Source organism: Sitophilus oryzae, unplaced genomic scaffold, assembly GCF_002938485.1.
Source record: "Sitophilus oryzae breed Bouriz unplaced genomic scaffold, Soryzae_2.0 scaffold_336_pilon_pilon, whole genome shotgun sequence".
NCBI classification, from domain to species: domain Eukaryota; kingdom Metazoa; phylum Arthropoda; class Insecta; order Coleoptera; family Curculionidae; genus Sitophilus; species Sitophilus oryzae.
In genome coordinates, this window is record NW_022146903.1 from 21,739 (window position 1) to 32,229 (window position 10,491).

The 10,491-nt window shown below is 32.5% G+C and overlaps 1 protein-coding gene and 2 pseudogenes across 1 annotated transcript; 2 read left to right on the plus strand and 1 right to left on the minus strand.

Annotated features, from left to right (window-relative positions):
• Positions 1-273: 273 nt before the first annotated feature.
• LOC115884707 lies at positions 274-5,767 on the plus strand (annotated as a pseudogene).
• A 1-nt stretch (position 5,768) lies between these two features.
• On the plus strand, positions 5,769-7,205 carry LOC115884708 (annotated as a pseudogene).
• A 173-nt stretch (positions 7,206-7,378) lies between these two features.
• LOC115884712 lies at positions 7,379-10,354 on the minus strand. Its single transcript, XM_030903358.1, has 8 exons — positions 10,213-10,354; positions 9,938-10,021; positions 9,797-9,880; positions 9,526-9,570; positions 9,443-9,466; positions 7,854-7,998; positions 7,566-7,656; positions 7,379-7,510 (listed from the first exon to the last, which is right to left on the minus strand). The coding sequence occupies exons 1-7, from the start codon at positions 10,233-10,235 to the stop codon at positions 7,609-7,611; spliced, it is 453 nt and encodes a 150-aa protein (XP_030759218.1). The 5' UTR covers positions 10,236-10,354; the 3' UTR covers positions 7,379-7,510; positions 7,566-7,608.
• Between the last annotated feature and the right edge of the window lie 137 nt (positions 10,355-10,491).

Genomic DNA, 10,491 nt, shown 5'->3' on the forward strand with positions numbered 1-10,491 from the left:
ATAAGTATTAAACTTGTGTTTTTTTTATTCAGTAATTATTTTAAGCTTAATAATTGGGTAAATTAATAAACTTTTGATTTCTAACCAGAATTTCCCTTGACGGATGATAATCAAAGAAAAAAAAAGAGAAAATTAAATGTTTGTTAACTTTTTCTACTAATTGAAAAATACTACCCCTAATTTTGACGTTCTGAATGCTTACATTGAAGTTAGAGGAACAAAGTTCTACGTTAATTGAGACCAGTAATTTTTCCACTAATTTTGAGAGTCTGAATGAAACTTATCGAGCAAAAAGCTAAAAAACCTGATAAAAAAGGTGATTTTTGTTAATTATTTAATGTATGAGTATTAAAATAGTATTTTACCCCTTTCTTAGTTCTTTTATTTGAAGATATAGTCCAAAAATGAAGGTTATTAATAAAATAACAAATATAGTCTGTCCAACGAGAAGATCCTTGACAGTGATAGATGTGTCTGTCATTTTAATTTTAAAGTAGTTTATTTTATTTTACAAAGAAATAAGTTGGTACAACTGGAACGCATAGCAGGAAATTATTATATTTAAAATTTGACTGACAAGTGATTACTTCAAAATATTGTGAAAAAAAACTGTATAAAACTGAAAAAATGTAATCGAGTTATTTAATTTAATAAAAAACGGTATGTGTTAATACAAAACAAACAAGAACAAGACACCACATATCAAAAAAATATAAAAAAGAACTATTTCTTACTTTCAAGCTTTATGAAACTTCCCGCATTTATGATTATATTTATCAATATAACTTATGTACAAATACAAATTTGTAATATTCGGCAGGAATAAATAAAACAAACTATTTTATTATTAATAACACTTACCAAATTTTATAGGTACCTTAAAGGTTGATTAATTAACTTTAATCTTAATTTTTTAAACCAGTACCTTTGGCATTATTTTTCTTGTGCAGTACTAAAACCCATTATTTACGTATCGTGTGATGTCGATATTTTACAGCTACTCCAGTTTTTAGTATGTGTTTACTATGGTACTTCTACCATATTCGAGATGCACTTATCTACGACGAGATGGTATACGAACTTTAACGATGGTAATTTTATTGGTGTATAAGACTTTTTGCCTAGGCAGCGAGTATTAACCATAAACTGTGCTCTGGGTCTACAGTTAATTTTCACTCGATTTTTCCTCCACTTGACTTCAAAAGACACAAAACACACGTAATAACACAAATCAAAATGCATCATCTTCCAAAACGCAGGGTATTTGACAAAACTGACAAAAGTTGACACAAAATTATAACCTCTAATTTGGCAAGTCTTTGACAAGCGTCAAAAATCTAAAGGCGAGTTCATACGCATCGGCGTCCGTTTGTCATTCATCGTTCCGTCAAACCAATAAAATTGAAATACGATCTGTCATTTTTTAAATAAACGAATAAAACTGGTTAAAAACAACAAGAGACGACGTATGACGGATTTATATTTAAACCCATCCATAGTTAACTTAAAAATTATTAGAAACTTTTTATAGTAAAATAAATAGATTGGTATGGGACGTCATCTGCTTTTTTTCTGTCATCGTCTGTCGAAATCTTACCTGAGAAAAAAAACAGAGTATATTTTGTTATTTTTTCAGTGTAAATCAGAGATATGGAAGTGGGAGAATGAGCTTCGACGAGTGCGCATCCAAATTTTTGTCGACGGCAAGATGGCAGACATCTTCCAGGTCTCGCTGTCACTTCCCCTCTTTAATTGACATCTGTTTGTTTTGTTTTTTTTTCGTTTGTGTTGTTATCTGTTGTTATCTAGTTAAAATTTATTATTATCTCAATCAGAGTCTCAATTATTCTAAACACTAATTCAAAAAGGCTTATTGTGTATTGTCATAGTCATTCTAAGAAAGCTAATACGCCGGGAAAAATGATTAGTTTTCATGTGTAAGTTTATACAGCATAATCGTGTTTACAGATGATCCAAAACTGTTTATTTTTAGTTTTCCTAATGGCGATTTGTAAAAATCGTGATTGTAATTGGGAATGGTCAAAAATAAGTGTATGATGTGGCCATTTAAAGAGGATGTTTTTATTACGTGTGGAGGAAGAAGATACTTGGAATCAATGTTCATGCTTCTGTAAAACAGTGCACTCTTATAGTGTCCATGAAAGCACAAGTTCATGTGTACCAGAAATATGTCAAATAAGATTGGTCCTTACTTGACAAGAAGATTATTTGGAGGAAAAGAAAACATAAGATAGGGTATTTTAATCGAACAGCGAAAATTTAACATTTTTATTGTAAAGTTTGTTGTAGGTAGTTGTAGTTTTGTGCTAAATATTTCTAACATTAGCAGCAGCAGTGTTCAGAGTGTCAAGAGGAGGAGAATTCAGTTAATTAGATTTAGATTTATGCACAGTTACAGGTATGAAGGCTTTTTCAAACATAGTATCAAGTTCTATAGTCAACAGTATTCCTACAACTGTAAAAACAAGGAACATTGGACTGAAAAAATGGCAAGATTTATATAGGAAGAAAGGGTATTATACCAATAAGAAAATTAAATCTGTAGGCAGAAGTTTCTTATTTAAAAACTGTTATGGGGCATATATTAATTTGTATCTGTGCCACAAATCACTGAGAAAAATCATATAATATTCATAATTGTTAACGAGATGATATTTAAAGAGTGTTAAAAATGAGACTATTAGTCATGAAGCTTACAGTGTTACTTTGTTTCAATATTACACTTTTATTCTTGTAAAATCTATGATGAAGTTCAAAAGCATTTTGCAATGGCCTTAAATTGTGAGTTGTGAGCCAGGATTTATAGTAAAGGTATTTGATGCAATGAAACTTAATCGGTACCTTCCAGTATGTATTTTAGTAAGGGGATTGTCAATCCCATGTTTTTAAATAGATAAAATACAGGCCAAAGTTGACAATATTACAGTTGAGAAGAAACTATTTTATCTTAAAAAAAAATTTCTTAAAATTCTGAGATCATATAATCTAATTTTCTTAATAATAAATTAGGTATATGTACATACAGAATTTTGTTATGGACAAATAAGGATCGACAAGCTTCTTTTGTGCAAAAAATAAATGATTTTTTCTAGTATTACGACAAACCATAATGTGTTTTACAAACTTACCGGTAACAGTTTTTGTTTATAATAAAATATTTAGGAATAATTTGGGTTGTTTATCAATATATTAATGACTTGAATTTTGACAAATCGAATTTGTATCAAAATAATTTTACGAAATATAAAATTGATGTTCTATTACAAGATTGAGTTTTTATTGTCGACAAAAACCAGGATAAATACTAATAATAATACCCTTAATAAAATCAATGATGTTTATGTATTATGAAAATATTTGTTAGAGGACATGTTATGTAACAGTTTTTGAAACATAATTTGAAGGGACGAATAAAAAAAATAAAACAAAAACATATTTTTTCTAGGTTTATATTAAAAATACAAGGTAGGTAATCATCAAAAATAATTATGAACCAAATGTTTTTTATGAATATACAACTTGAACAAAAAGTTGTTTAGAACAATTTTTACCAAATTTGCAAAAATTTTAAATTGAAACGCGTAATTCAGTACAAGTAAACATGAAATATTGTAAATACTTATTTAATATCATTTCGAGTGTTTTACGACGAAAAGGTCATCTGTCCGTAGCGTCTTTTGTCAGAATATTCGTATATTTAGTGTATTATATACCAATATTGTACGCAGTTTTGAAACTGATAATTAAATAAATCATATTAATGTTAACTAACCATAATGAATGATAGAATTTCACTAAATTTAAATTGCCCCCCGTATGGTTGAAAACAGCAAATTGATATTTGATTACTTATAGATTACCACCTATATACAAAATGACAGGAAGACCTGGAATATGGCGCCCAACTTGATTAGACCTTCTGCGCATGTTGACGCTCATTCTCTATCCCTTCTATTTCTCTGGTGTAAATCCACCCAAGAATTTCCTTAATTTGGTGTTGTGTAAATACAACTTTGTGTTAAGTGTTAACGTCAAAAACAGCTGTTCGAAGTGACAAGTTCCCAAAATGAGGTTATAAAAACAAAAATAATAAAAATACTACAGAAATATTTCAGATTTTATAAGTTTTTTTGAGTTTATTTTATAGTTTATTAACTGTTCTAAACTACGTAATATTAAACCAAAACAGTTCTTTTTCTTCTTGAGAAAGAATAATTTATATTAGTGTAGGCGTAATTTTATAATGAGATCTTTTAAAAGTACAACAAAACAGCTATAAAAACTCCGAAAGCTGGACAGACGATCTACCGGTCTGCAAAAAACACAGGAATAGGCTTTTCCACTAACCAAATTTTACAGAGAAGATGGACATCCTCAAGAAGACCATGCCTACGAGGGACTACAGTTGCCATTTCAAATTCAACGACGATTTCTACTGGTACGCTGTTTTCGACGGCCACGAAGGCAAAAAGAGCCGCTGACTTCTGTTCGCAAGAATGCCAGCAGAGATATACTTCTCCCAGCTAACTGAAAAAGAATCTGATGAAGACGTAAAGGACATTTTTAAGACAAGCGTTTTTAACTGTAGAAAAAGGGTATTTAGAGACATTAGGAGACACTTTAGCGGAAAGAACTAGCTTACAGTACGACTTACCTGAGGGTTTAAATTCCTACGAGGTGTATCAGAAAGTTCCTGAGGTGGTGGACAAAATAAATATGCTTAACTGTGAGCTAGCATCCGGAACAGCAGCTGCAGTGGCTCTGGTATACAAAAACAAACTCTACGTGGCCAATGTGGGGAACTGTAGGGTCCTACTATGCCAAACCGATGCAAATTCTGTGTTGAAAGTTGTTCAAATTAGTGTAGATCATGACTTACAGAACGAAGACGAACTTTTGAGGTTATCTCAGATCGGGATCAGCACAAAGTCTTTGAGAAACAGTATAAAAAAAACTTAAAAAGGTTTATTTTATATTGTATGTTGTCTTTTAGGTTCAAGATTAGGTAATCAGGAAAATACAAGGTGTCTAGGAAATTATTTGGTTAAAGGTGGTTATAAGGATTTCGAGGATTTGTACAAAGCAACTCAAGAGCCTGTGATTGCTGAGCCTGATATACATGGAGGTATTGTGATAGATGAGTCGTGTAGGTTTTTGCTTTTGATGACGGCAGGCTTGTATAAATCTTGCGAGGAGTTTCTGGGTACTGAGCAAGTTAATAGAAATATCGCACAGTTTGTTGTTGATCAGGTGAATAAATAAATATATAAGAGAGTCATTAGAAGTTGGCAGAAGTAGGGCATCTTTGATGACCTACACGCCAATTTTTACTGATATCTCTATAAGTAAAAAAGAAATTACTGGTTCTAATACAATTTTTCCCATGTAGTTCAGGGAACAGGCTACATTAACTGGAGTTGCTCAGGCTGTGGTAGACAAAATAGTGCGTCTCCATCACGACTGGTACATGTCCAACTCACTAAACCACAGTTGCACTCCAAAAAGAGAAGATATAACCCTAGTCTTACGTAATTTCAACTTCCCAATGCCGAACGCAATAAAATCACCCACAAATCCTACGGTTACCTTCAGCCCTCTGGTCATACAAAACGATTTCCCTGTGAGTAGTGCGACGACTTGTAACACGGAAACTACAAACAGCACCATTCGTACAAACACTACAAGTTCTTCAGATGCCAAGACTGAATCCGATGATGGAATTGGACCTGATGACAAAATAGCTGCAATTCAACGACGATTTCTACTGGTACGCTGTTTTCGACGGCCACGAAGGCAAAAGAGCCGCTGACTTCTGTTCGCAAAGAATGACAGCAGAGATATACTTCTCCCAGCTAACTGAAAAAGAATCTGATGAAGACGTAAAGGACATTTTAAGACAAGCGTTTTTAACTGTAGAAAAAGGGTATTTAGAGACATTAGGAGACACTTTAGCGGAAAGAACTAGCTTACAGTACGACTTACCTGAGGGTTTAAATTCCTACGAGGTGTATCAGAAAGTTCCTGAGGTGGTGGACAAAATAAATATGCTTAACTGTGAGCTAGCATCCGGAACAGCAGCTGCAGTGGCTCTGGTATACAAAAACAAACTCTACGTGGCCAATGTGGGGAACTGTAGGGTCCTACTATGTCAAACCGACGCAAATTCTGTGTTGAAAGTTGTTCAAATTAGTGTAGATCATGATTTACAGAACGAAGACGAACTTTTGAGGTTATCTCAGATCGGGATCAGCACAAAGTCTTTGAGAAACAGTATAAAGAAACTTAAAAAGGTTTATTTTATATTGTGTTATGTTGTCTTTTAGGTTCAAGATTAGGTAATCAGGAAAATACAAGGTGTCTAGGAAATTATTTGGTTAAAGGTGGTTATAAGGATTTTGAGGATTTGTACAAAGCAACTCAAGAGCCTGTGATTGCTGAGCCTGATATACATGGAGGTATTGTGATAGATGAGTCGTGTAGGTTTTTGCTTTTGATGACGGCAGGGTTGCATAAATCTTGCGAGGAGTTTCTGGGTACTGAGCAAGTTAATAGAAATATTGCTCAGTTTGTTGTTGATCAGGTGAATAAATAAATATATAAGAGAGTCAATAGAAGTTGGTAGAAGTAGGGCATCTTTGATGACCTACACGCCAATTTTTACTGATATCTCTATAAGTAAAAAAGAAATTACTGGTTCTAATACAATTTTTCCCATGTAGTTCAGGGAACAGGCTACATTAACTGGAGTTGCTCAGGCTGTGGTAGACAAAATAGTGCGCCTTCATCACGACTGGTACATGTCCAATTCAGTAAACCACAGTTGCACTCCAAAAAGAGAAGATATAACCCTAGTCTTACGTAATTTCAACTTCCCAATGCCGAACGCAATAAAATCACCCACAAATCCTACGGTTACCTTCAGCCCTCTGGTCATACAAAACGATTTCCCTGTGAGTAGTGCGACGACTTGTAACACGGAAACTACAAACAGCACCATTCGTACAAACACTACAAGTTCTTCAGATGCCAAGACTGAATCCGATGATGGAATTGGACCTGATGACAAAATAGCTGCTTATGTAGATTTTTCGGACTTTTATATTAACTACGATGAGGCTAAAAGAAGGGGCACTTTACCTAAAGACTTTGATTTGTAACGTTCTTGTAAATTTGTTATTTTTATCTGTTAATTTCATTAATAAAAAATTTAATTTGAAAATAAAATTTCTTGTGGCTCCATCTATTGTGAAATCTTAACATTAGAAATACGTGGCGACATCTGTGATAGAGTAGGGAAAGTTTACATGCTGCGCCATCTGTTATATAGTTGTTTAACTACAAATACGTGTGGCGCCATCTATTACAGAATCTCTTTATTAACTACGTATTGCGACATCTATGAGATAATAGTTAAAGTTTTTTATACAGTATCCTTTATCGTATAACAATTATTCTGATAAATTTAGCGACATCTATTGTGGAAAATCTGTACTTATTATAACTTTAAATTTAAATTCATTAAAAATCTGCTAGTATATTAATGAAACTTTTATTAGACTTGTTACATTTGCACATATTTTTTAGGAATCACTTAAGACCCAGTTTCTTTGCGGCTTTGTGGAGACTTTTCTTGGTCTGAAATAATGAAAAATGTAATTTTTATCTGGAATAATTAAAAAAATGATTACACTGGTCTGCAAAAACAACTTTTTACTTTAGCTTTGGCACTGGAATTTCGGTTCTTAATATCTCTTAAAAAATGTGTTAAAGTTTGATGCCCTCTAACAGCCAAAAGAAGCATTTTTGTGCAGACCAGTGTGTTATTTGAATACCTTGGATAACTGAAGAGAAACAACATTGAAAACAAGTTTTCTGCGGTTTTTCTGAAACTCTCTAAGATCGTCTTCGACATTTTGACGTTCGATGTATTCTAGCTTGTTGAGTTCGTCCAAAGTTTCTTCTAACCTTTCTGGCTGTCTATACAGGGTGGTTTTTATAATTAAAAAAAGGTTAAAAATATACCCTATTAATACTATTTTATGTATAACCTTATGAAGTCTGAAATGAAAAACAAAAAATCCGGCTACGACAGTTTTTAGAAGAACCAATTAGCTATCTTTTAGTAAAAAAAGGAACCTTCTAGAGCAAGTCGTTACTCCAATAGAGACGATACAGATAAACATTAGCATTTTATATATGTTTCGGAATAAGACAAAAGATAAAATTAAACTCAAAGAAATTAGAAGTTATCAGCTCTGATATTATAACTTATTGATCTCCCTCGTAGATTTAAGCGTAAAAATGGCGAAGCTGGTTAAAAAAAAACAACGCTTTATTGTACAAAAAGCCAAAACAGCTTCATCGACAAAGCAAAACAAGAAAAGCACAAAAACAAATATACAAATAATACAAAAAATTTCATACAATACAAATCAATTAAAAAAAAAAAAATTACGTCATAAAATTACAAATAAAACATATATGGACATTGCAGAACACAGGCGTATCTAGAAAATTTTACAAAAGGAAAACTGTAAATGGATAAAATCATGTTATAATAACATAAAATCAAGAGTTATAAAATATTAAACACTAGACCTTTAACCAGTGTGTGAGATGATCAAAATATTAAAATTAAAATTCTAAATTGTTCATGATTAAACATCAACAAAAAAGTCGTTTACCGCATATAGGGCTCTCTCCAGTAAGTATGATTTCAGAGCTTTGCGAAATGCGGGAAAGAATGAAAGTGACTTGATATTCGAAGGCAAATGATTGTACATTTTCTTGGCATTGTACAGTATTGAGCCCTTAACTAGTTCTGAGCTCGGGGTTGGCAGATAAATATCGTGCTCCGCATTCCTAAGTGGATAGTTGTGAGAAGGCCTTTCCGGAATAGAGAATATGTGCTTGCGGATTAAGCAAACGGATTCAAAAATGAATAAGGAAGGAAGAGTCAGTATTTTGAAATTTTTAAAGAAATTCTGGCAGTGAGTTCTACTGTTTAGTCCCAATAAGTATCGAACTGCTCTCTTTTGAAGTTTGAAAATACGATCAAATTTTGTCGCGCAGCAAGTACCCCAGAATGGAAGGGCATAACGAAGATGCGACTCAAAAAGGGCATAATAGACCATTCTAGAGGTTGATGAGTTAAGTTCCTTAGACACTGATCTTAGCGCAAAACAGGCAGAGCTTAGTTTCTTTGATAAGGCTTCGATGTACAAGTCCCATTTTAAAGAGTTGTCCACAACAAGTCCTAAGAATCTCACAGAGTCCACGACGTCAATAGTGGTGTTATTAAGTACAAAAGGTTGTATAGTACTTTTATATGACAAAACTTTAGTTTTTGAAAGGTTGAGGCATAGGAGATTAGAATCGCACCAAGATTTAATTAATGTTTGTTAAAATACTAAATACTTACGGGGCTCTGAGTATAGTGGAGTCTCTACAAAAAAAAGCAAATTTATTAATAAAAATATTGTAAAAAATCTGTACTATACCTACCCTCTTATTGTTTGATCCAGGATATTGGTGATTGTCTCATCTGGGCTAAAAATATCAATTTACTGATTAAAACATATCTACAGGATCCGGCAATAGTTCTATAGGGTGATTCAAAAAAGTGTGATTGAATTGATTAGGAACATTTTATAGGTGATTAACCTTCAACAATCAATATTATAATAATTCAATAATTTGCAGAATATTATATTGCAAAAGATTCATTATTACAGTTCGGACCACCCTGTATAACATAGACAAATGCGGTTATTACTTGTATCCTCCTTGTCTGACGTGACCTGGAACTGTGGTGGGCATTCTAGGGGGGCTCCTAGGACGTGGAGCAGTGGGCATGGATCTAAAATAGTCCCAAAACACGTTAAAAATTATAAAAAATTGAGAGATTTATTTTTACAGTGGCAAAGGCCTGTCATATGGTGGTGGAGCTCTAGAGCCATAACTGCTTGCTCCCATACGAGGAACTCTTCTTGATGGTCCCCTACAATATATTTGACGTATACTAATTAATTCTTACAAGTAGTAAATAATATAGAGAGAAAATACAGGGAAAAATATTGATTAGTTAATTTTAAGTCAGTTTTTTTTTCATAAAGGAAAAATATTATTTATTTCCGTTTGTTATAAAATACTTCTTTATGTATAATACTTAGAAAATATTTTGTTACTTACGGTCCACAATAACAATCGTCCATTTTGAATTTTTCTTTTAAAAAGTAACCAGGACTTTACACTAAAATTTTGAGAAAGAGAGAATTTCTAAAATTAATTGCTATAAAATTTGTGACTTATTGATTGAACATTTTTTGACAAGTTTTTGACGTTTTTTTTGGTGTTTTAATTATTGCACGTATAAAATTTAAAATTTAATTAATACTACCTTTCAGTAGTAAATAAATAAATAAGGATTTTGGTAGAATTTGAGTTGATGTAGAATGTAGGAGGGTTAAT